Consider the following 25,921-nt stretch of genomic DNA (forward strand, 5'->3'; position numbering starts at 1 on the left):
CTCAGTTTCTTCCTTCTATCCTGTGTCAGTTAAATTGCTTCTCACCAAGATGTTGTATCACTGTATGTACAATTTTAAGCTTGCTTTTCCTTTTTCCTGACTTCCTGGTAAAGAACTGAGTCCACCACCCCTACCTAATCCTATCAGCCTGTGAACTGTTTTGTATTCTTCCACATAGGGGATTGCTGGTTTTGCCTTCAGGATGAGTTACCTGCTTTGGAGAGTTGTGCTTTATGAGCTTTCATTGAGATATTCAGTTGAAGCATCCTTTTTCTGCATTTTGCATACTCAAATTTGACCTTGACTGTTTTTTGGTAACCTTGCTAATGTGTTTAGGAGTTACAGATATCTTTTAGTTTCTCTGGAGATGAAATTTGCATTTCTTTTATTTGTTCTTGTAGCTGTTTGAGATGATTTCTGAGGAGCACAGGGAACAAAGATATCTTAATTCCACACCTTAAAATCAGAAGTCTACAGAACATTTTAAGTACAGTGGTGTAGGTGAAAGTCAGGTGAGAACAGAAAGGAATTGTCTGGTAAAAAGACTGAGACATTATGTATGAACTATTCATTCGGGAACCTACCTATTAGATGGTAGTGGAGAGGTAAGGAGGGACAGGGAGGAGTTGTAGCCTAATTGGCGTGAATTATTTTTTAAGTTAGAGCTATCTGAGTTTGTTTAAAATCCTGTAGAACGGGAACGTTGCATGTATGGAGGCCTGGGGAACAACAGGATTAGGGCCTAGGGATATGGAAGTGTTGGAATCAGGGACTTGAGTGGCCAAAATCTCAGAGAAGGAGGGCTTTTAGCCCCACAGCTTGCCTCAGTTATTATATAGTACTTGTGTTCAGCATTATTTATACCACATTTAAATAGATAATGTATCCATAAAGTTATTTCTAAGTAAAGCAAAAAAAAATTGTGATACTCGAAGTTTATTTTTTAGCTGTCTATATTATGGAATTGGTATAGTTGTCATTTAAAATGCAAACTATAAAGTAAAGGCTATATAGGTGTACAACCACAGGCAAGTAATGTAGTTTTCTTAAAAGAAGTTTTCTTTAAGATCAAGGAGTTCCTTTCATTGTTTTTCATGATTCTGTTTATTTCAACACGTCAAGGTAAGTCCCTACTTACTTTATCTTTATTAGAGAAAATTGGTGTATACTTTACTGACCTGAGTCCTCCTTCTCCCCCAAGTCGCTTTTTAGTGTTTTTATGCTCATTCTCATCTGTTCTCATCTTTTATTCCCTGGCAGTGGCTTGAATCTGGCATCTGTAGCACGACTCAGAGGTACTTGGGAAAAGCTACCAAGCAAGTATGAGAAACACCTCCATGATCTACAAGACCTTTTTGATCCATCTAGAAACATGGCAAAATACAGAAATATTCTTAGTAGTCAGAGCATGCAACCTCCAATTATTCCACTCTTCCCTGTTGTCAAGAAAGACATGACGTTTCTACATGAAGGTATTTAAAAGTTGTTTGAAAATTAGCATGTTTGACTTCAGCTATGTCTACAGAATTGTGGTGTATTATATTTAATATATTTTCCAGCCTATTGATTATAAATCATTAAAGCTTTCCTCAGTTAAATGCAGCAGATCTTAAGGACCAAAACCCACATTATTGACAAGAACAAATGTAGGTGTTTATCCAACGCATTCAAACATAAATTTGACTTATACCAAGATCAGACTATTTGATTATATTTATTAAATATAGTAATATTTTTCCTTCCAACTGTTTTAAAATTACTCAACACATACAGAAAAATACCCAAAACAAGTTAGCAATATAGTGAATTATGACAAAGCAAACACACATGTAGCCAACATACAGTCAAAAAAATAAAACATTGCCTGCCTTTCAGCAGCCTCAATCATGTCCCTTCCCAATTACCACACTCATCTTCTTCCTCAAAGGTACCTAACGTCTTGACTTCTAATACTATGGTTTAGTTTTACCTGTTCTTGTACTTTATTTAATCACAGAGTATGTTTTCTTTTGGTTTGATTTGGTTTCTGGCTTACTTTGGTCAACATTATCCACGTTTGGACATCAACTTTTGTGAGGTGAGGTTCTTCCATGGTTTTGAGTATAGCTCTGCCTCATTTTGAAAACTACTTAGCATTCCATTATAGAAGTGCAATACATTGGATTCATCCAGTCTGTTGATGAGCATTTAATAGTTTCCATTGTTTGCCTAATATGAGTAATGCTACTGTGAATATTCTTGCATGTATCTCTCAGTGCATACACATTTTTGTTCAGTATAATTCACTGAAATTTATGGATCCTGATAGTCATATAATCAACTTTAGGAAACAGTTGGGCATTACTCTGCTAATGTGAAACACTGGCAGATAGTTACTGGAGTTCATGTTTCTCATCCTCACTGACACCTGATAAATCAATTTTTTTAAATTTTTACCCATTCCCATAGGCGTGTAATTGTATCTTGATGTGCTTTAACTTGCATTTCTCTGATTACTAATGAGGATCAGCACTCTTTTATATATTTATTTGTCCTCTTTTGTCAGTTCAGTTTCTTACCTATTTTTAATAAGGGTGTCTCTTTTTTAAATGTTTTTTTAATAAATTTTTTATAAGTCCTAGGTATACTATTACTTGCCTTTTAACTCTACTAAGGTATCTTTTGATGGACAACATGTTCTTAGTTTTAAAAACCTAATTTATTAATCTTGCCATTTGGTTTTTCTATAATCCCTTTAATTGATTTTTGAGTGGTATTCTACTTCATTAACTTGCTAACTATACACTATTTTCCTAATTTTGTGGTGTTACACTAGACATTATGATATTTATACATATTGATATTAATTAGAGTAACATTTATTAGTACTTTTCTGTGTGTCAGGCAGTGCAGGAACTTAAATTCCATTTACTCACCCCCTGGTTTTATACAGTTTGTTGCCATGCCTTTAAATCCCGCATGATATTATTGTTGATTAGTAAAGTCAGTATTTATTTAGCTTTACCTGTATGATGATAGTGTTACTGTTTTTTTTCCCTCCTTCATTTCAGCATTTCCATATGATTGGGGGTTTTTTCCCCCTATAGAACACTGATTATTACTCCCTTGTGTTCAAGTCTGCTCGTGATGAAATCTCTTAGTTTTTATTTATCTGAAAAATGTCTTTAATTAATATTCATTCTTAAGGCGTAATTTTGGCTGGCAGTTACCTTTCAGCATTTTGAGAGAACAGAATTCTCCCCTGGTTTCCATTGTTAATGTTGTGGAGTCAGCTGTTAGTGTTATTTGCTGTTCCTTTGACTGTAATCTGCTCTTTCTAATAACTGCTTTGAAGTTTTCTCTTTACCTCTGTTTTCTCCTTAGTTTTGCTATATTGTGAGTAGGTGTGGCAATTTTGTTTTTGTGTATTTGTTTTAATTCTGACTCATTTATAGAACATCTTTAAATTTTGGTATTTTTCATCAATTTGGGGAAATTCTCATTCTGTCTTCCAGTTGTTTACTTGTTCTCTTCTGACCTCTCTTAGCAATTTTCATTTCGCCTCTTTTCAGCCTCTTGTCTCATATACTCTTTCTGTATTCATCTTTTTGTCTTACCTGGGTATTTTCATTTATTATGGTTATTTTCTTTCCAGTTTATTTTCCCCTCAGCTATGTCTAATTTACTGCTCATCCTAATGTCCAGTTTATTTTCCCTTCTACTATGTCTAATTTACTGTAAAATTCAACAAATTCCTAATTTTAGTTACTGGGGTTTTTTTTTTTTTTCAGTTTTACAATTTGCATTCTTTTTTTTTATCTTCATGCTCTCGTCCAGAGTTCTCAGTGTTTCTTTTTTTATAACTTTGCACATAATCAGCAGTTATTTTAATGTCTATTTCTAGTAACTCAATAATCTGTATCTTTTATGAGTCTCTTTCTGTTGTGTTTTTTTTCTCTTGCGTTTTAATCATGTTATGTTTTCTCCTGATATTCCTAGTTATTTTTGACCAAATGGATGTTGTGTATAAAAAAATTACAGAAATAATGTAAGGTTTCAGACAATACTCTATTTCTTCAGAGAATTGAAGTTTGCTTCTGCCAAGTAGCTAGGGGTACTAGCAATCCAAAATCACCTTAAATCATTTTCACATTATCTTTAGTCCCAAACCAAAGCAGTGGAGATTTATGTAGACTTAAGTTGTTTCCCTCTACCCTCAAAAGTCAGGATGGCGCTACTGAGCTGTTCAGCTTATCGTCTCTTTTTCTGAAATCAGCATATGCCCCTAGGGTCAAGCACTGAGAAATGCTAAACCTGTCCCACATCTTCATTCTTTCTCTAAGTGCCTTGATAGTTTTATGGTGCATTAAAACTTTTTTTTTCTATTTTTTGTCCCATTTTTCCAACTGTTCTCAGATTTGTTCTAATTACCTCGTCTTACTGCCCCACTTTCATTATCACTCTTTATGCATAAGGAAACATTGTTACAGACTTCAAATATATTCTGACATGCTTCCTCAAAACATTTTTATGTGGCCTAACAATATTTTTGGTGATTATTTTTGTTTCCAACTCATGTTGAGACCCTGAACAATTTATATGTCCATTGTATAGCTGCCATTTACTACAAAAAGGGAGACCATGGTCCATGGTGTGTTCCAGACCCATGTAATTTTCATACTTGGCTTCAGGGACGTAAGAGTTCCACAGAGGCACCTCAGGGGCGACCATGGGAAATAAATAGGGCCACAGTAACTGTTAAAGACAGGTGTGAAAAAGGCAGTTAGATTACCCTTTGAACATACAATTTTTTTCCTTGTGGTTTGAACTGAGTGAGACAACATATGGATTAAGTCTGGTCTCATACCTTCTCTCATCAAAGAAAAGTAGACCCTTTTAAAAGTTGTGTGACTTTTTTTTCTCAGAGAACTACTTAACAAAAGTGAAACAAAAATTATGGAACTTATGAACAAGCATATTTGTGTTAATGATTAAAGTCATGGTTGTAAATTCAGATTCTGGGAAAGGGAAGGCGCCTGGCAGACTAGAAGATATCTTCCCCTATGAGCCAGCCACCACTTAATTTTAACTACTTATTACCACTTGGGAAAACAGACCTACTGTTCTTTAATCCCCCACCTACTCCCCCCTCCAATTCTTAAATATTAACTCATTTTATAATTTTTTAAAGTATTGTAAACCAAAGAAACCTTACTGGGTTAATGAAGCCCAAAGGTCACCCTTTGTGATCTCTGGCTAAAACCTAAGTTTTCAAGTTTTTCAACTGTTCTGCTCTGCTGCCCAATAAAAAACAGATACAAGTACTTGCCTAAGGGTGGACTAAGCACCTGGAGAGTTAGATTTAAGGAGCTGCATTTTTTATTAAATGTGCGTACAGCATAATGAAATGGATTTTAGAAGCTGTACACAGTTTATCACTTTCCAGTATTCATTACTATTACTGCCATAGGAGTAGAATTCCTCTGAATAGCTTGTTCCCTGGAAGAAGGTTAAACTGTCTATGGGTTTAACAATTCTTAAAAACAAAAGTGGTAGTTTGATAGAGAAGATTCTAATTTGTGCCCCCCCCCAAGAATAATAACTTGACTTCTGCTACCTTCATATAGATATTTTAATTTTGAAAGTTAAAAAGTTACTTTTATTTCATAGGAAATGATTCCAAAGTAGATGGCTTAGTAAATTTCGAGAAGCTGAGAATGATTGCCAAGGAAATTCGTCAAGTTGTTCGAATGACTTCAGCTAACATGGACCCAGCTATGATGTTCCGACAGAGGTAAGGCATTGGCGTATGTGTTACAGAGTGGCACTGAGAGTGATATATTTTGTTTATTGACCATCTGCCATTTCTTAGGCACTGTACTAACTGCTTTACAGATGTCAATTTTGAGTAGTTGTTTAGAAGAATAACCTTTAAAGGTAGGTAGTATTGGCCTGCCTATTGCACGTGAAGAAACTGAAGCTCGAACAGTTAGGTAATGCGTCCAGGATTACATCGTTTGCTGGTATTTGAACTTAAGTTCTGTATTACTTTTTTGAGTACACGGATAGTTCTGTATTATTATTGTTACTTAAAATATCATCTAATTTAAATATAAATAAATTGCTGATCTTCGCAGAAGTTATCACAGAGGATAAATGCTTTCATCTGGTTTCTAACCAAATGTGTCAATTATTAGTGTGTATGTCTTTTATTAAATATTTTTTAAAGTTCTATTTCTAAGTTCTACTTCATTCTACTAAAATATATTTTTATTGTCTCAAGTCATGGTATTGCTGCTTATTTGTATGTAAGTTCTTTAAAAGAATTTAGAAAGTGCAAATTTAAGGATGTTCCATCTTTAATAAATATGAGAAGTATTATTTGCATTCAGTATTAACCTGATCTTCTAAGAATGCTTTTTAAAATTCATTTTATATAACAACCAATGTTTACTCAAATTATGTAAAACTTAAAGTATGTTGTCAAGCTGTTCCCAGTATTTTTTTTAATTTTTAGCATAAGTGGACATTAGGATGTTAATTTTTGGTCTGATTTTCTCTTGGGCTTCAGTACCTAAGAGCTACCAGGGCAGACACAATTCTTGTGGCTTAAAAGAAATATAGTCTATTAAGGGAACAAAGATATTTGATTCTTTAAAAATTAAAGATGAAGCTTTCATAACCAAACAGAATATCAATGTTTGTCAGGATTGGTGTTTTGTTTAAATCACTGTTCAGGAGTCTTTTTTTTTTTTTTTAAAGTAGTTGATCTGATGGTTGCTCTAATTTAGAAATTCTCAAAATATGGAGGAAGTGGGTGTGTCAGATCTCTTCCTTACCCATCCCATTTCTGCCTGTGAGGATCACTGCATGTAATGAGAGATGTCATTGCCCAATAGTGTAGAAGCAGAAAACAGTGAGAACCAGGGACCAAAGCAGGCCTCGAGAAGGATTGGTCGGTTTATTTGTTTGTTTTAAGTTTTTTGTTGTATGTCCCTGTACAGTGGCTGTACCACTCCCTGTTGTCTTACATGGATATCCATCTACTCATATATTGTAGTACCTGGTTCCTGAAGACAGTGAATTTGTGAGCTTGCCAGACCAGTTGATAATATTCTAAGTACTAGCTATGCTTCACAAATGAGCAAAGAAGAAAGAAACTGAGAAGGAAATTAACAGACTTGGCTGTTTTCTTGGGAATGGCCTAGGCTAGGGTAGAATACAGTATAGGGGAAAATAAAACATTTATAATTAGATTGGACTGAACTTTCCTGAATCAATTTTATTTGTCTGCCAGTACTGAAATGATTAGCTTAAAAATGAACTTAAAAATGAAATTATAAATCTTTGTTTCCTGTAATTACATTCTCTCACTTAAATGAGTGGCTCAAAAATCCTTTTTAAAAATGTTCATAAGTTTTGCCCCTTAATTTAAGCTTTCCTTTCCTAAAAACTTTGAATTCAAAGTTAATAGTAAATGTTTTCCCTTAAGCTTCTTTTTGACGTTAGCCTCTTTAATTAAGCAATTAAAAATATAACTGGTCTAAAAGCATACTCTTTATCATTGTGGAGTTTTTAGCCTTCAGTACATACCATAATTCATTTTACCACACTGTATTCCATGAAAGTCATTTTACTGTTAAGCTACCACTTTTTTCTAGTAAAATTTTCCTGTTCTATTCTGTCTCCATAGTTTCTCTGACTCCCAACTGTTGTCTTTTTTCTGTGCTTTCCTATTCAAACACACGCTTCAATGTTTGTGGCTCTTGCTTACAGGAAGAAGAGGTGGCGGAGTCTGGGGTAAGTGTAGAGATGAATGCAACTGGAATGAAGGTTGTGCAACTCTTAACATATACTGCATCCTTTTCATTAATGCACGCACATGAAATAGCATGCATCCTATTAACCTACATTCCTGACAAATGCCTTTTGCTAACAAGGTAGTGATAGAACTAGCTTCTTTTTTCCTTTACTTTTCCATTATTGAATGTCCCATACGTCCCTTTTAGATTTTAGTTTAGCAGAGTCAATTAGATGATAACCATGATGATAGCATATATTCGTTTTGTGCTTGCCGTGTGCTATATACTGCTCCAAGCACTTTATATGAATTATTTAATTCTTCAACAACCCTGTGGGATAGATATTGTTATTCCCATGGTACAGATAGCTATGCAAGATAGAGTTATCCAAATTCTTAGTGCTCACTAATGGTGGATTCTGAGTCACAAATGGTGGTAGTCTGATTCCAGAGTCCACATCCTTTTCTTCCATTCAGATGCCATATTTTATAAAAATAAATATTTAACTGTATTAAATGGATATAAGGTTTATAAAGTTACGTTTTTAATGACTTTTCCAAAAGGGGCCAGCCTTTAACCAAACTGTGCTATAAAATTGAGTTAGTAAATAATTGAAATAGAAGATAATTTTAGTTCCTCAGATCCACTAATACCATGAGATGCACAGCATTGATTGAACTTTAAATTCCTACCATTTTTAATTAGACTCCCTTATCTCTCTTAAAACTGTAATAGGATCAGAAGATGACACCTTTTGTTGTTCAGGTAGGTTAGATCTCTGCTTATACAAAGCTAGATATCTATTTAGAATCATAAAATGTTTAGGATCTCATAAGTCATCTATCTAGTCTTTTCATTTTTAGACGACGAAAAAGATGGTTTTTATGGGTGAAGGGATTATACAAGAATTTTTTTATTTTAAGACTGTAGTGAATCATGAAGTTAGATGCTTTTATTACATGTAAGAAAGATTTTTTTATGAGCCACTTACTTTCATTTGTCTTGTCTTTTTTGTGGTCTTGTTTTCTGTTGAAGCTTGGTGAACTTGAATTTCCTTCCACTTTCTTCCTCCCTTTGTGTGTTTCTCATTTGTTTTCTTCTGCAGTACATTTATGTCTTGGTCTTTTCTGGTTCTTCTCATTGGAAGCATAAATTGATTCCTGGCATTACTATTATTAAGAATACTTGGACAGTATACCTTAGTGGGGATTTGAGATGTTTGAATGACTTACATAAAACATTCTTTGTTTATTCAGCTTTTGGGTTGCATTGTATGATGCTTGCAGACACTAGGTATTTTTGGTTTTACATCACAGCATTTTGGAAGTAGCTTAGAAGACATTTTACTGTCATTTATCACAATGTTTTCATTTAATAAAATTTTGTGTGTATCCTAAGTTTCTGGACACTTTTATATTAACTTAGATGAAATTATTAAATATTTCTATTAATATTTGCTCCTAAATGTTGGAACTTGGTTTTACTGCTTTTCTTTGAATCCTAAGACATCATCAGTTGTTGGGCACACTATTGTTTTATGTACCACTAAGAAAAATCTTAACACGGAGAATTTTTTGCTTTATATTTATTGAAGGAGCTCTTATGTAAACTTAGGTGTGTATTTTTATCACACAACACCTTTCTGCATTCATGAAAAAGAACATATAAGCAAATTAAATTTGTTAGATCTTTCTGAAACTTCATTTTCAGAATATGAATCTTCAGAATCACTTTTAGAGTTACTAGTTACGGAGTCCCCCCTCACCCCACAGTATTGCCTTTTATGCCATTAAGTATGTCAGTAATGCAGCATTTCTTAAAACAAGCTATTAAAGAGCTTAAAGCTGCTGGTGCTGGCCTCTTAGCCTGGCTTTGCAGATGTTTAAGGCTAGCCTATTTTTGATACCTGCTTTGGCAATGTTGCTGAACGTGTCAGATTCACTACCTCCTTGTAATCATCATTTGGTTCCTGGAGATGAAAGGAATCATTCACTTTATGCCATTGGAATTTCTTCCAAACCATTTTGCAAGTTTTGAAGTTTCTGCATGTTTAAGTAGTGGCAACCATGTTACAGTTCTATCTGACCAGTAGCAGTTGAAAATTGCCATCACATGTAAGACACACTCTATTTTAAAACTGTGAAAGAGGAAAATTATAATACTTTTTACAGTTTTGTTTCACTTAATTTATGATGAAAACATTAGGATTTTGGTGTCTGTTTTAAACTGGGTGTTTGAGCCTGGAAAAACAAATTGTTTTATGTTTGTGATAGACCATTCAGAATTTAATATTACTATTTAGTATTAGTATTTAGGATATTTTTAATATTTATAGTAGTACTTAGAATATCTGTGGGTTAAGTGGGACGCTAACTTAAAAAACCCATAGGTACATTTATTATTTTGAAATGGCAACTGCCTTTAAAATAAAAAGAATCCACGACCCTTGTGTTTGCTAGCCTTTTTACAACAGACAGCATTGCATTTCCTATCTTCTGGTGATTCCAGATGTAGTCTCTGTAGAAGAAGAAGGTTTGCCAAAAAGAGTAGCACCGGGTGTGAAGCTATAGCTTATTTGAATTGTGGTTATTCCTACCCAGTTTGTAGTTCCATCATTTTTAAAGGCATTGCAAAAGAAGGATTCCATATCCCCAGTCCTAGAACACACTTATTGCCTAACCATTTCGTATGTTAGTGGAAGCACTGAATAGCTTTTTACTGCATTTCTGATTTCTGACTACATGGAATTGAGTATAAACACTGTTATTTTTCTTGCTGGTTGTTTTCTTTGAATTTTGGCCAAACTCTGGTTACTGGCAAAATTGGTGAGCACGCTCAGAGTGGGCCTGCTGTAGAAGAAATGATGATGATGATGATAGCATCCAAAGCAGTGCAGACAAGCAAAGCTGCTCTAGAAACTCCCTTGCTGAAGAACCCTGGTGGAGATACCTGGCTGAGGATGGACTTGTCCTGACCCAGGCTCTTGCCATATCTTCAGAGTGATGTCCACAGGGCCAAAGGAATGCTTGTACTTGTCACAATTGTGCCATGGGTTACAAAGGCCCCAAACACAGGTCTGATGGAATTTGTTGCTTTGGGAGGAATAGTTAACTTATTCTTTTGAATTCTGTCCTTTGCTGAATCCTAAAACTCAGAACATTGCCATGTGTGCCATATTACTTTGCATTAATGCTCTTCATCTTTTAACTCATTTGCATCAGCATGCAATCGCATTAACAGAATAGAGTTCTTTTAATCTTCAGTCTGTCTTGCTTAATACTCATCTTTACAGCCCCATTATTGTGATCTCCATCTTCTTACAGGTCACTGAGTCAAGGCAGCACGAATTCCAATATGTTGGATGTTCAGGGAACTGGTCACAAAAAAAGGGCACGACGTAGCTCTCTGCTTAATGCCAAGAAGCTATATGAGGATGCCCAAATGGCAAGGAAAGTGAAGCAGTATCTTTCCAGTCTGGCTGTAGAGACGGATGAGGAAAAGTTCCAGAAGATGTCATTGCAGTGGGAGCCTGCATATGGTACCTGTAAGTACAAATTTTCACTTATGTGACAGTAAATAGCACAACAAAATAGAAATTTATTTCTCTAGGATTATGCTTGAGTCCCAAGAAAATTAACTTTGACTCACAAAAGGTTACTGACATACCCCGAGCATCATGTGATTCTGTTAATTGGATTCTAAATTCTTATCCATTCCTAATGATTACCCTGTGCAAGAAATGGAGGGATAAATATATAGTTCTTTAAAAAGTGTTATAAAGGCTTTATAAAAACTAGAACATTATAGAGGAGTCCTTTTGTTTGAGAACATTCATATCTTCATCCTTAAGTGAAGCATAAAAATAAGTGGAATTTTTGCGTTTTTAAAACATTTTACAAAAAATACCATTTACCAACTGAAAAATACAGTAAATTTATTAAACACTGTAGATATAGTAGATGTATTAGAGGTATCAGTAAATAAGATAAAACAAGAAGACTCAATCATATTCTGGCACTGTTAATATATAGAAAATATTATGGACAAAATAGAGTCTCTTCTCAATACTGGTTTTTTAAATTAAGTACAAACAACAGAATGCATGTATCTTTTGGTCAAGGAGATCATGAGTTTTAAAAGCAGAAATCGAAGATGGTAAAATATACACTGTTATAACAACAAAATAAAGACGATTGTGCTTATATTAAATTACAAGTGAATGTTATATATGTACATGTATATATGATTTAATGTTAGGCCAGTAAAAGTCCCAATGGGATGCAAAGAACTCAAATAAATGCTGACAGAATATAGGTGGAGAAGGTTCAAATTTTCTGTGTTCCTAATTGATAGGGGAAAATGGTAGTCACGATGGGTTGACTCTGAGATTGGTAGATGGTATAGTATTTGCATAGTAATTGAAAAATATGTCAAGAGAGTAGAAGACAGAAAGTGGAAATACAACCAAATATTGGTTTAAAAATTCAGATACTACAGTGAATTTTAAAACACAGGATAATGAGCCATTTGGTAAATAAGTTTTTATGAAAGTAGTATCTTAAATAATTCTACCAATAGGAAAAGGAATGGAGTGTGATGGAAGAAGCACCTACTCAGGAGTGCAGACAGAGTTTTAGTCTTATTTATTACCATTTGAACAAGTTTCTCTTCATCCTAGATCTTTTTTGCTTTCCCAAATATAAAGCTCAAGCAATAACTGGTACTCTGTTTTATCTTGGATTCTTTGTACATCAACCTGTTAAATTAGGAGAAAGAAATAAAATGATAAAAGCTAACAATTATTGACTACCTATTAAGCATCAGTTTTCTATCAGTCACTGGGCACATAGGGATATAGTAGTGAACAAGATGTACGGTCCTTACTGCCATGTTAGTTATAGCCTTGTGGGACAAAGAGACATTAATTACACACATAATTGTACTGTTACAGTTATCAGTGCTGTGAAGGAAAGATGCAGGATGCCTTGAGAACGTGAAACAGGATCTGATCTAATGGCTGCAGAGTGTGGGTTCTTAGGGAAGCTAGATTATACAGGGCCTAATAGGCCTTGTTTTAGGCCTCTTCATCCTGAGAGCAGAGGCAAGTCATGTAAAAGTATGTGCAGGGCATTTGGAGAAGGAAAGTGGCATGATCAGATTTTCATGATGGAAGAGAGTCATCGTGCTGTTGGATGGAAAATGGCTTAAAGGCATACTAGAATTGATATAGTGAGGGGAGTGTTTCAGTAATGCAGATGAAAGGATGTTAGCTCTTTGGGTCCCAAGCACTTCAGGGCTTTGGTGCAGACATGTCCAAGTTCAAGAATCACACCACAGACCACAGCCACTCTCATACATGGCACAGAAATGGCATCAAGAAGCCCTGATCACAAAGAAGTGAATTTCTGAAGGGGGTGGACCCCAAGTTACTGAGGACCATTAGCTTTGCCAAAACACACAAGAAGAAGTGCCTGAAGAACACACAGGCCAACAACACCAAGCCCAATGTGTACACATGCCAAACCTACAGGCCCTTGTAAAGCCCAAGGAGGTCAAGGTCAGATCTCAAAGGGCAGCAGCCACAAACTCAGTCGACTTGGCTATATCGCTTACCCCAGGCTCACGGAAGTGTGCTCATTCCCACATCACCAAGTATCTCAGGCTCTGCTGGCCAAAGGTCAAGGCCAAGGTTCAAATAAATGCCAGGCTGCTGCTCTGCTTCTGTCTCTGGCTCCCAAAGGTGGCCTCAGCCCCCATGGCTGCCAGTGTGAAGATAAAAGGACTAGGGTGACCCCTCGGCTATCTGCATGGATGAGGCTGGTGTCATCCTGGGTTATTTGTACAAATAAACCTGAGATGGGCTCTGTCCCCCCCCCCCCGCAAAATGGTATAGATGAGAGTATGTTAATTTGGCCTTCAGGATGATGGTGCAGATGGAGGTAATTAATTTCATTAACTTAATTTATCGAGTAAAATTAATTCTACAAAATTTTAGGGATAACTTTTTATAATACATGAAATTATTGTTAGGAAAGTTAATCTTTTTTTGTGTTAGAAATAGGTGGTTTTAATGAACTGTGTATTAGTGTCAATGCTAATAATCTTGCCTTAAAATGTGCAGAATTACCTATTTCTTACTCTGTTCTATTAGTGACCAAGAATTTAAGTGAGAAAAGATCACTCAAATCATCAGAAATGTCTCCAGTACCTATGAGGTCAGCTGGCCAAACAACAAAAGCCCATTTGCATCAGCCCCACAGAGTAAGCCAGGTGCTTCAGGTGCCAGCTGTTAATTTGCACCCCATCAGGAAGAAGGGACAAGCAAAAGACCCTGCCACGTTGAGTGAGTATTCACAATTAATACTGGAATTATTTAATTGAAATTTCCAGGGGAGTTAGAATGAAAAATAATTACAAATGTAAAAGCTTAGGAGAGTAGCTGTTGCCATTTGTGTGTAATGTAGTAATCACTCATGAATGAAAAAATGTTTCATTTTGCCTATAGATATTTGATGACAGCATACATATTTTAAATGTTGACATTGGAATTTCTATAATCATCAATCAAAGACTTACAGCAACATATTTGGGTACCAGAGGCTTATTGCATTTACTCAGTTATGTAATGCAACCTATGAGAATGAAGTTGCTAATTCTAAAAATGATCATACGTTGGTTTTTCATTAACTGACCACTTTTGAAAATCTAGTTTGGAAACAAGAAGAATATATAAAGTATTCTTTCCCCTCTGTCAAGGCCATGTAAACCTTATGCAAATTGCTTTTATTTGTTGTTTTAAAAGTATCTCTGTTTTAGGCAACTACATTAGTTTTGGTTCCTAGCATTATTATGTAGCCTGTGCATTATAGTAGGATATATTCAGTAGAACCTTGTGAATTTAATTTGATTTGATTTTGAGATCCAGAATTGAAAAAGAAATGCCTCTTCCTTTGCCAGATTTTCAGTCTGGTGATATAGACACTCACACAAATAGATAACTTCAGTATATGTGATATGTTTGCCGTCATGCCAGAAGTACATACCGAACATATAAAATAACAAAAGACAGAGAATTTTTAGGGCAGGCAGAGGTAAGGCAGTGCTTCAGTGGAGGCTTTTTGGAGAAAACAGCTAAACAGAGTCTTTAAAATCGATTAGGAAGGAGGTAATTAGGCAAAAATTCCAGAAATGTTGCTTCAGGCAGAGGAAAAGTTTGATATCTGCAAGGAGCTGCAGATAGCTTGCTACCTCTAAGTACAAGGCTGCAGGAAGATGTTGAGAGACAGTAATAATGAAAGCTAGCACTTACAGAGCACTTACTGAATGTCAGACACAGTGCTTTACTAACTTTATATATTCTGTTCGTGTAATCTTCATAATCTGTAGGCTAGGTAATACTGTCATTCTCTAGAGCAAGCAGAGACTAAGTAACTTACACACCGTCAGTAAGAGATGGGGAGTTGAGCCCAAGTTAACTGGCTCAAAGTCCGTGCTTTTAACACTGTACTAAACAGCCTCTCAAGATGAAGAGAAGTGAAGTCATAGACATGCTAAGATTATAACATGACATGCTAAAGGAAACTAGTCCGTGGTTAGCTCTTAAAGCAGTTTGAGCAAGGGAAGGGTATGGTCCATAAGTTTATGTTGAAGGAGGTCTGTCGTGGGAAGGGCTTTGAGGCTGGAGATGGGGAGCCTGAGTAGAAAGCTGACGTAACAAAAGGAAGTTGCCCAGAGCCTGATCTAGTTTTGTGGCTGTGGAAATGAAGAGAGAATTGGATGCAAAATCAGTGAAGTTGATCCTTGTGAGATTTGGGATAAGTCTAGCTCTCGTTTCTTTCTTGGTTGTCGTCACTCAGGAGGCAGTATTATTTGTACTAGGTAGCCCTCTTCCTTCTTGTTGTAATATGGCTGTTATTTATATGATAAATATATTTAGATGAAAATGGCACTTAAATACGAGTAGTGTGAGTGTATTGTGATTTACATTTTTTTGGTGTCAGGGGCTTCTTGTCATTGTGCTGAATACTCATCAGAGTTGGGCTTACCTTACTAGTTAAGAGCAGTACCTCTTTGACATTTCTTAGAGAATATGTGTGTGAATACCAGTGTATTTGAAGCCGTTGTGACGTTTGACCTATGCTGAAAAGGACCAGCTGTTGGACAAGAGTAGTGGTAGAACTTTGCAGCAGTGTTTCCTCTGGGCTCCATACTATTTTCCTATAAATTCATGATTTTTTTCTGTTGTCTACTTCTCTCCTGTAGTGTGAATTTAGTGCTCTTTAAAAGGGCTGGACTGGCAGCCCTGCAGCCTCTTCTGTGCACCCACAGCACAGATGCAGCACAGGTAGTGACAGTGCCAACATCCCCACACTGCGCTTACCACATGCCTCACCCTGACTTGGAGAGGCCACCTCTAGTGGGGAGAGAAGAGTTTGAATCCTTACCTTGTCTATTAAGACTTCCAACAAGTGTGTCAATCGTGGGAGGTGGGACACTATACTCAGCCTGTTAAATCAGTATCCCTTGTGCCACAAAACAAACAAACAGACAAAAAAGAACTGTTATAATGTGGTCTGCGCTAACTGGCTGAATTTGAACAACTAACCTAGAGGTGAGAATCTCTGTATGCCATTACCCATTTAGTCCCCGTTTGTCATTCACATGTTTGAGTTGACTACACTGGCCATTGCGCGTCATGGCTTTAGTTACGTAGTAATTTAGGCGCTGCAGACATTTTAACTGTGAAGTGATACTTAACTTGTTTCTTTGATTTTACTTTTAGGTACAGGTTTACCTCAGAAACTTTCAGGAGCAACTGAAGAATTAAGTGGTAAGAAACATACAGAAGACACTATTTCTGTGGCATCATCCTTACATTCTAGCCCTCCTGCGTCTCCTCAAGGTTCCCCTCGCAAAGGTAAGATAAAACAGTTCAAGCTAGTTCTTGTTACCAGACAGTAGTTTGTGGCACATATTTTGTTTTCCGTCTATAGTAATAATAGAAAGTGAAGAAAAGTGTAACTCCTAATTCTTTTTAAATTTTCCGATTTTGGGCTGAGTTATTCAGATGCTTTCCAGGTATCATACATCCTGTAGCTAGGACTCCTGCAGTGTATGGTTCTGGAGTGATAGAAGACAGATGTAGATAAGAATGAAGACAGAAGTCACAGTTGTTTTCTGTGCAGATTGTTGGTGGTGGTACTCAAATTACCAATTAATTAAAACATTTCTGTGGAACATTTAAGAATAAGAATTTCTTCAAGAAATTGTTTTTAACCAACTACAGGATTTGGGAAATGAAGCAAATATTGAAGATGATGCATTCCTTTCTTTTTATTAGTATTTAAAATAAGCTGTATCCTTGTGGATTTTTACATTTATAGTTATGTAGAACTCTTGAGTTAAAAAAATCTGAAATTGCTTATTTATTAATATTTCAAGCTGAAGTTCCTCTTTTTTTGACTAGCCTACCGTGGCTAGTGTGCATAGAGATGCCATTTCATGTCAGCTGCACATGTAGCATTCTAAATGTGTGTATTTCTTACATTGGCACCTTCACATTCTCTGTATCCTGGCGAAAAAGGCTCCTGGGTCCTGGTATTACCTTCACAAATGTAAACGAATTACATTTTTGAATAATCACAGTACAGAATGGTACGTGGTCAGAGAAAAGACAAGCCTATGGATTCTAGTAGGAAGTAGAAGCTTCCAGAGCCCTCAATTCCTGTGTTCTAAGTTTCACCTCAGTTTTGAGGGCTCTTTTATTTTTGCCATCTACATGGTGGCAATGTGGTACAGTGATACCAACAAAACTGAGTGTGAATCCTGACTGTCCTCCACAATAGCAAGTAACTGATTTGTAAGGTTAGGTTTCCTGTCTACAAGATGGGAAAGAGACCACATATGGGGGGGGGGCCTTATTTAAGTATTAAATGAAGTGTATAAATTCCTGATACATGGTAAGTGTTCGGTAAACTGAAGTTTCTCTTCTCTTTCCTTACTTCCATCCCAGGGCAACATAGCTCTATTACTGACCTTTACATAGCTGAGACTGGCTAGAATTTTCATTCAGATTTTACTAAGAAAAGATTAGTAAAAAGTCAAATAGGAAATAAACATAATAGGTGTGTTTATAAAACACAGGTTTCTGATCCTTTTGTAGGTAGCTCATATATGAATTGGGAAGGCATATGGATCTCTTTCCTTTTTTTTACTGTGTGATCCTGTCCAAAGTACCCCTTAACAGATTCCAAGGAGTGGGGCCGGGAACGGTGCCTGCTCACACAGATGGTCCAGGTGAACAATACCCGTATGATCTTAATGCTCTTTCAGGAGCACCCTTAACACCCTCTACCCCTTTTGGAAGCTGTTCAGAAGTCCCACATAGATAGTTCTCTAACCAGGAAACTAGTTGAATTGGATTTGGTGTTTAATGCCTGAATGTAACTTGTGGGAAGAGGTGTTAGGAACAGGAATTTCCCCCTTGCTCTTATTCCCAACAGAAATCTATTTTAACAAGTGGAATAGAAAAGTCCTCTCTATGGTATGTCTTTCAGTGTGTGGCTAGCAATTGACCATGATGTTTATGGATTTGTGAGCCTGTCACAGTCGTTTTTAGAATCCTTAGAAATATGAAGAAATTATTTTCTTCAAAACTGCTTCCAGTTATGTATTTCCATAGATAGGTTTTTTCCAGTGGTCTGAACAAAAATGTCATTAAACTAAAAGTATGTTATTAGAATCTGCTCCTAGTTCTCACTATACTTGAAAAAGTTCTTTGTTTTCTAACAATGAACAAAATAAGCCTGTGTTGATGATTTTTTGAAGAACTTAGACAAGAAAGAACTTTAAAAAATGAGACGTAAAGAGGCCTTAACCTTTATCTTCCCCAGTGCTTAAGGAAGGCAATCTGTCCACCTTGGAGATAAAACAGGACCAGAAATTGTGCTTTATAAATATGTCTATTGTATATTCTATTTATATGTCCCATCTGATTTTTGTTAAACTTTTTCTTAGTAGACCCTGCCTGAAAATTCTAGACGTAGTTACTTTTAGAAATAATTCTGGTTATCTGATACTCTTGTCATATTTTGGCTTATGATTTTACCAGCTTGGCTAACTTAAACAATTTTTATTACCAGCGTATTCTAATCAAGGTAACCTTTCTCCTGTGATCTGTCTTATTTATGCTGTGTTTATGCTATAGAGTCTCTATGCATTAAAAACTGCTGCTAGATTTCAATTATTTAGATATTGTCAAGATGTTAGAATTTTTTAATAGTAAAATGTTATATAAGCCAGGCTAATTATGACTAATTGGAAAGAATTAATTGACCATGACAGGGTTTTTGCATCTCTCCCTCCAGTTGGCAGTGTCATATCTGATCACAGCATCCTGCTCCGCCACTCAGGGTCTTCCTCATCCCCTCCCTGTGAGTCCAGCACCAAGATCAGTGGCCAGAGCTGCCCCGGAATAGGTGGGGTTTACTTGCAAAAGAAAATCCTTCAGATTACCAGGAGCACAGCCAAAAGAACAGACAGGACCGAGAAGGCCACTGAGGAGAATAGAGACAGGACAAGTTGTGAGAACACAGCCAGAGAAAGAATGACATCCCCGTTTAGAAGATTTAGAAGATTTAGGGAAAGAACTCTTTCAAGGGAGAGACTAGCCAACAGCAAAAAAGAGGACGCAGATCACAATCAAGCTACAGAAAGCTGTGAGAAAGTGAAGGATGTTGGAAGCAACATCAAAGATGAGAGAGGGAGTGACATCTTCAATTCAAATAGCCGAGGCAACAGTAACGCTTTAAACTGCTTCTATACGCGATTCAAGTCTAAAAGGAGAAAGACACTCTGAAGTTCCTTACTTAATTTTAGTGTTAAATTTGTTTTCATTTATTAATGTAAATGTAGCCTAAATTAAGTCATTTGTCAAACAAGGTTTAGGCAGGCAACTTACTTAAAATACTGTTTATGACCTGATGATAATTGTTGCAGGTCCTTCAGCAACAAAGTCATACTCATTTCAAGTGCCTTATTTGTACATATGTTATTATACTAATGTTAGTAAATTTTATACACTTGTTTTCTGTAGTTGGCTTTATTTCCTACTGATATAGTTGAGTCTGTGAGTGAAATAAGTAGAAGAGGCTCTTTGGAAACTAGTATTTACTTTTATGTTAAAACCTCCAGTAATGATCTGATCAGAACCTTTGCCTTAGATAATTGTAGTGCTGTCTTATTACTGCAGCTACTTTACAAACTAAAGGAAAAGGAAGTGTTTGGAAGGCAAGAAACATACACCTTTTTTAATCACTCACTTTTTTTAATGCACACAGATCAGAGGAGGAGTTAGTCTAACATAGTAGGTTCAAAAATACCAGGGAAACTTGTTAAAAAAAAAAAAACAGTTACTGTGCCCCACTGCGACCTCCTAAATTTGAATTGCTAGAAATGGGCCCAAGAATATGTATTTTAATAAGCTTTCCAAGTGATTCTTAGAATTCATTATATTTGAGAAATACTAACCGAACAGACACAGGGGTGAAACTGGTTTCACAGCAGTAAAGCAAGCCTGCCCCCTGGGATAGTAGAACAGTGACTTACTCTTTTGAGGAAGAATTTTTTTAATTTTTAAAAATTTATTCACAACACCTATTTTCTTGGTCTTCTTGAAAGCTGACCGATCAGTTCATAAAGGGCACTGAGGAATAGCAATTATCCCAAGATTTGAGAACTGTGGTGGGAGTCAGGAGACTGACTTGTCTTGGCGTGTCCTGTGCCCGGCACAAAAGCCAAACATACATCACACATTTTCTGGGTCTTACTTTTTCTTTTTGAAACAGTTAATAAAAGTGCTTAATAAGGTTATTGTACAGCGAGTTTTCCCTTAATGATTCGGGTTATGTGTGACTATAGAGCCTGTCAGTCTTCTTTAGATTTCTAGCGGTGGGCCCAAGGGTCTTGTACGTAATAGAACCCTATTCTCTCAGTGAACAAGAAGGTAATTGTTTGTGTCTTTGAGACCTACTCCTTGCTGGGATTACTACAGCTTTTTCTTTTATTTTTAAACAAAGAAGTTTGGTTAGTTTTCTAACAACTACCAAGACAGACTATTGTGTACATTTAACTGTCATGCTGCAGATTTGTTTTTAGAGCCTTTCACCTTATTCCATCTTCACCCTTTCATTCCAGAGAATGCAAAAGAAAATCTCTCTAGCTATATCTGCTGTGCAGTAAGTCATAGAACAATTTAAAACAAGTAGATAACTGTTGTTGTTGGTTTTTTCTCATGACACATTCTTGTAAATCTGTCAGTTCATCTGTTTAATGTAATAATGTGCTATTTTGGTCAAGAAAAAGGAAACTAGGTATAAGATTAAATCCAAATCTGAAACTATTTAAAAATACTAAAACAGTGGCTTTCAACTTGGGCCAAGACTTCTTAGGTGACATAAGCTGAATATCTGGGGTAAGTATATGTAGTTTGAAACAACAAAAATATAATTCTTTCCCTTGGGTCCTGACTCCCCTCTCCTACCCCTCTCTCACAGCAGTGTTTTGGACACTCAGGTCAGGCCATTAAGTATTTATGTTAATCCAAAGGGAGGGGACATACAGTTAAAAAGAAATTGAGAAGCTCAAGATGTCTACTTTTTATGTTTTGTAATATACTTAATACCTTCTTGGTTTTTAAATGCTTGTAGCTTTGTGAGAGCCCTGGGGGAGATTTACCATTGGACTAGTTTTCTCATTAATACTGGGTTTTAACATGCTACTTCTTGAATTTGGGGTATGGGTAGGTAAGTGAATGGATATGTAAGGGAGAGTGTATAGAATATTGGCATCATTACATCAGCATAGATGGAAACTGACATTGCTACTTAGTTTGTTTTATTCTTCTTACATTTTTCTTTGTCCTCTCCCTGATCACATACCCCCTCCCCACTTCTCTTCCCTTGTTTTATAGTTTAACCACCTGTCTTCTCTCATTCAGGTTATACACTTATACCATCAGCTAAGTCTGACAACTTGTCTGACTCCAGCCATAGTGAGATTTCTTCACGGTCCAGTATTGTGAGCAATTGTTCTGTCGACTCCATATCTGCAGCTCTACAGGATGAACGGTGTTCCTCTCAGTCTGTGGCAGTCCCTGAAACCACGGGGGCATTGGAAAAGACAGAGCACTCTTCAGGAATAGGAGACCATAGTCAGCTTGTTCCTGGGTAAACATCCTTGCCTCTGTTCACATCACAAAACCCAAGCCAAGTGGCTACTGCAAGCAATACTCCCTAATTTGACCTTAGACGCCCCCACCTCCCTTAGAGTCGTTGAAAGAATATGAGGACCAACCATGTATTCTCTATACTGAATATGCAAATAAGTACTATTTTGAAAAATGTATGGGTGCTCATTTTTTAGATGTTACTGAATTCAAGTACCATATCGTGTATCTTTACAGTCAGAAAGAACTCAAAGTGAAGCTGCTGTTGATACATGGAAGTTGGCTCTTGCCTTCTGTTTGCTCAGAGAGTGTCCAGTGTGGAATACCCTCAGTGCTGTGCACAGAAGACAGGCTGGAAGAGTAGGACTAGTCCTCGATTCTTATTCTCTGAAAGTATGATTTGGGGAGTAAGAATTATCAACCAGCAAAAGTCAATTTTTAAAAAAATGTTAACTCTAAATATTTAGAATCAAGCAAAATGGAAATCTTCAGAAAGCACTGAGAAAGTTGATTCTAAACTGATATTGTTAAATCTGGTGTACTTTTATATGAGAAATTTAAGATAGAATAAAATATTACTATATTTGTAAAGTTTCCTAAACTATGATTCTTTAGACCAGGAGTCAGCACGCTTTTTCTGTAAAAGTTACATAGTAAATATTTTAGACTTTGCAGACTTTAAGGTCTCTGTTGTAACTGCTCAACCCTGCTGTTAATGCACCAAAGCAGCCTTAGATGATTAGTAAACAAATGGACCTGCTGTGTCCCAATAAAACTCTATAGAAACAGGCAGCAGGTCGGAATTGCCCTTTGGCTCTAGTTTGCTGATCCCTGCTCTGTCCTCTGTACTGTAAATTATAAAAATTTTCATGAAATTTTTTTTCAAGGGATGGGAGAAGTGGGGTACAGGCCCAGGTGGTAAATATTTTAGGCTTTGTGGTGTGCATATGGTCTCTGTTGCAAAATCTTTGGAGTGTTTTGTTTAAGCCCTTTAAAGTGTAAAAACCATGCTTTGGTTGAGACTATTCAAAAACAGGCTGTGCTATAAATGATAGAATTCAGTTAGTGGTAGGTAATTCAGGAAGTTGATATTTACTTGGCTAGCCTCAGAGACACACTGAAAAATAAAACATGGGTCCTGTAATTGAGAATTCTTAGTTCTGTATGCATGAAGAGGATTTAGCATTATGTTGACCAAGAATGGAAATGTATTCAGACCTCATCTTTCAGAACAATTCAAGAAAAATTCCAACAAAACCTTGCTAAGTATTGGAGTTTCTTCAGCATATGTTTCTAGCTAAGTGTTAACATTAATGACAATATAAATTTGGTGATGATTGAGCACAGTGTCATTTTTTCACATGGGTACTTTAGCATGAACACTTTCTGTAAGGCATGTTCTGTAGGCTTGTAGGCATTACAAGACTTTCAGTGGACAGAGGAAAAGTTTTCCATTAAGCCAGTAAATTACTTTCAATTGTGTATCTCCAATTTTAGGTGGACATTCTCAAAGCCATCGCTAATCAAGAGTTTAGCCGTCTCATCTTCCATGAGCAATGAAGAGATTTCTCATGAGCATATCATTATAGAAGCAGCCGATAGTGGTCGTGGAAGTTGGACTTCCTGTTCAAGCAGCTCCCATGACAACTTCCAGAGCCTTCCAAACCCAAAAGGCTGGGATTTTTTGAACTCTTACCGACATACCCATTTGGATGGTCCCATAGCTGAAGTTGAACCCACCGACTGTGAGCCGTATCCCTGCCCTAGAGGCTGCTCTCGGACTTGTGGCCAGTGTAAAGGAAGCCTAGAGACTACTCACATGAGACAGAGTTGGGCTTCCTCCAGTTCTCTGTCTGACACGTATGAACCAAACTATGGGACAGTTAAACGAAGAGTGTTGGAGAGCTCCCCAGCTGAGTCATCTGAAGCCTTGGACCCCAAGGATGGCACTGATCCAGTTTATAAAACTGTTACTTCAAGTACAGAAAAGGGCTTGATTGGTAAGTTGTGTATTCTCTGTCATATCTGTGGCATTTAGAAATTAAGTGGTGAACAAAGGCATTGGGATGGCCTAGAATTTTATTCTTGCAGGAATTCCTTCTCTTACTCCAATCTCTCTTTCCTCCTGCCACAAAAAATTATTTCAAAAAGTTAATGATTTCTCAGGGGCTTTGGAGCAGATATTCAAGCTTGTTAAAATGAAAAAGCTGTCATGAAGGTATTTAGGGGGTGGGATTATATGTCTTACTTTGTTTTTGAGATCTTTTTGGTTTCATTGAGGAAATACTGTATTACTATTCAGTAGTAAAAAAAAAAAAAGGGGGGGGAGATTATTCTCTTTGCCATCTCATAAATTGTTTGGACCCCAGTTGCTATGCATACTGGTAGAAACTGAATCTGATACTACTTTTAGGTAGTACAAGTGAGAAAAAAAATGGGGTAAAGAAGTCCAAAACATTTTTCAGTATACCCTCTAGGTGCGTATCACGGGTGTGCCAACATCTCTTTGTGGATTCTGTTCTAACCATGCACAACTTTCTCAGTGTTTTCTTTTTGTATTTGGTCATAGAATACATTTTTTCCTGTCTTTCTTGAGTTATTTAAACCATTGGCTATAATAGCACCTGATTTTCTATTTACGTGACATGACTGTACTTTGTAATCAATATTATCAACTCTAGCTCTATACCGTATTTGTGATGTCAAATTACTAAAAATATGAAAGATGTGTTGATTTTTATAGCACGTTAATTTTTTACTTGTCAAATTTTATTATATATTGGGTTTTCTAGTTCATTCATTTTTCCAAAGATTTTTTATTAAAGCTTTTTGGTAATCACTGTACAGACATAAAGTGTGTATATGCAAGGGTATAAAATCTTTCTCTTATCCATTTAAGAAAATAGATTAAAAAATTTTTTTTCATTTCTTGATAACTCTGAGCAAATCACTTATATTCTTCACTCTTTCTTGTGTTGACTACTTCTCCATCCTCTCCCCACTCCATTCTCCTCAGATGGGAATGGAAATCCTTTGTTTTGTTCTGTTGGGGTGGTGGGTAGTTAAGTTTATTTATTTTTTAAAAAAGATTTTTAAGTGGAAGTACTGGGGATTGAACCCAGTACCTCATGCGTGCTAAGCACACACTCTTGTCACTGATCTATACCCTCCACCCTCCTCTGAAATCCTTTGTGACCTTGGTACTACGTGCCAGTTTTACTGGTGGAGTTGTAGAAATTTCAGTATGGACAAACTTGATCCTCTTAAGGGAGAATTTAATAGTCCTTTTTAATTTGTTCTATTCTACTTATATCTGTAGGTAGTGTTTGTGTTTTAAAAGTCACATACATGGTCAAAATATTCAGCCATTTGTCCTGTAGATCCCATGGATTGGTCTTAATTTTAGACCTTTCTTTTTAACCTATTTCTGATGCTTTCTGAAGCTTCGTATTAGTCCCAGGGTTTACAAACTTAGGGGAAAGGATTTTAAGTCACCATTATTTTTAATGTCCACTGAAAATTGGAGAAACTTAATTTAAGGTGGATTTCCCAAAATTATGTTTTTTCTTTTTCACTTAACTCCAGAGCAGAAGTTAGAAATAAGGTCCTTGAAGGAATTTGTTCCTCTGTAGTGTTTTATACGCCAACACTGATAGCCTATGTCCCCAGGAGTGCCATAAAAACAATGGTTCATATCTCAGAGAGACAGTAAAACAGCCCTTAAGTAGAGGGCCTAAATGTCATTTCTATGACAATCTCCCCATTTAATAGAGGATAGATGTTTAGGGTGAATTCTTAAGTGTTTCTGACTCATTCACCTTCACGGCTGGAACTCCTTGAGAAGTTTGTCATCTACTTCTGTGATGTGAAAGCTGAACTGGACAGGAAGCTTGTCATCAGTGTCATCTCCTTCAGC

At 36.4% G+C, this 25,921-nt stretch overlaps 1 protein-coding gene across 6 annotated transcripts in view; it reads left to right on the forward strand.

Annotated features, from left to right (window-relative positions):
- The window catches only part of RAPGEF6 (Rap guanine nucleotide exchange factor 6), a 202,344-nt gene that overhangs the window by 157,338 nt on the left and 19,085 nt on the right, over positions 1-25,921 (forward strand). For 5 of the 6 annotated variants that reach the window (XR_012069590.1, XR_012069596.1, XR_012069598.1 and 2 more), the window contains 7 exons: positions 1,261-1,472; positions 5,650-5,773; positions 11,105-11,325; positions 13,933-14,124; positions 16,564-16,698; positions 21,778-22,006; positions 23,503-24,005. Coding sequence is in view for 2 of the 6 variants with exons in the window: in XM_006212844.4 (XP_006212906.1) it covers positions 1,261-1,472; positions 5,650-5,773; positions 11,105-11,325; positions 13,933-14,124; positions 16,564-16,698; positions 21,778-22,006; positions 23,503-24,005 (1,616 nt within the window). In the remaining 4 variants the exon portion in view is untranslated. Of the gene's footprint in view, positions 1-1,260; positions 1,473-5,649; positions 5,774-11,104; positions 11,326-13,932; positions 14,125-16,563; positions 16,699-19,147; positions 19,867-21,777; positions 22,007-23,502; positions 24,006-25,921 lie in introns of those variants that run through there. The other variant, XM_015246578.3, reaches the window with a different exon arrangement.

This window comes from Vicugna pacos, chromosome 3, assembly GCF_048564905.1.
Source record: "Vicugna pacos chromosome 3, VicPac4, whole genome shotgun sequence".
In the NCBI taxonomy this organism is placed as follows: domain Eukaryota; kingdom Metazoa; phylum Chordata; class Mammalia; order Artiodactyla; family Camelidae; genus Vicugna; species Vicugna pacos.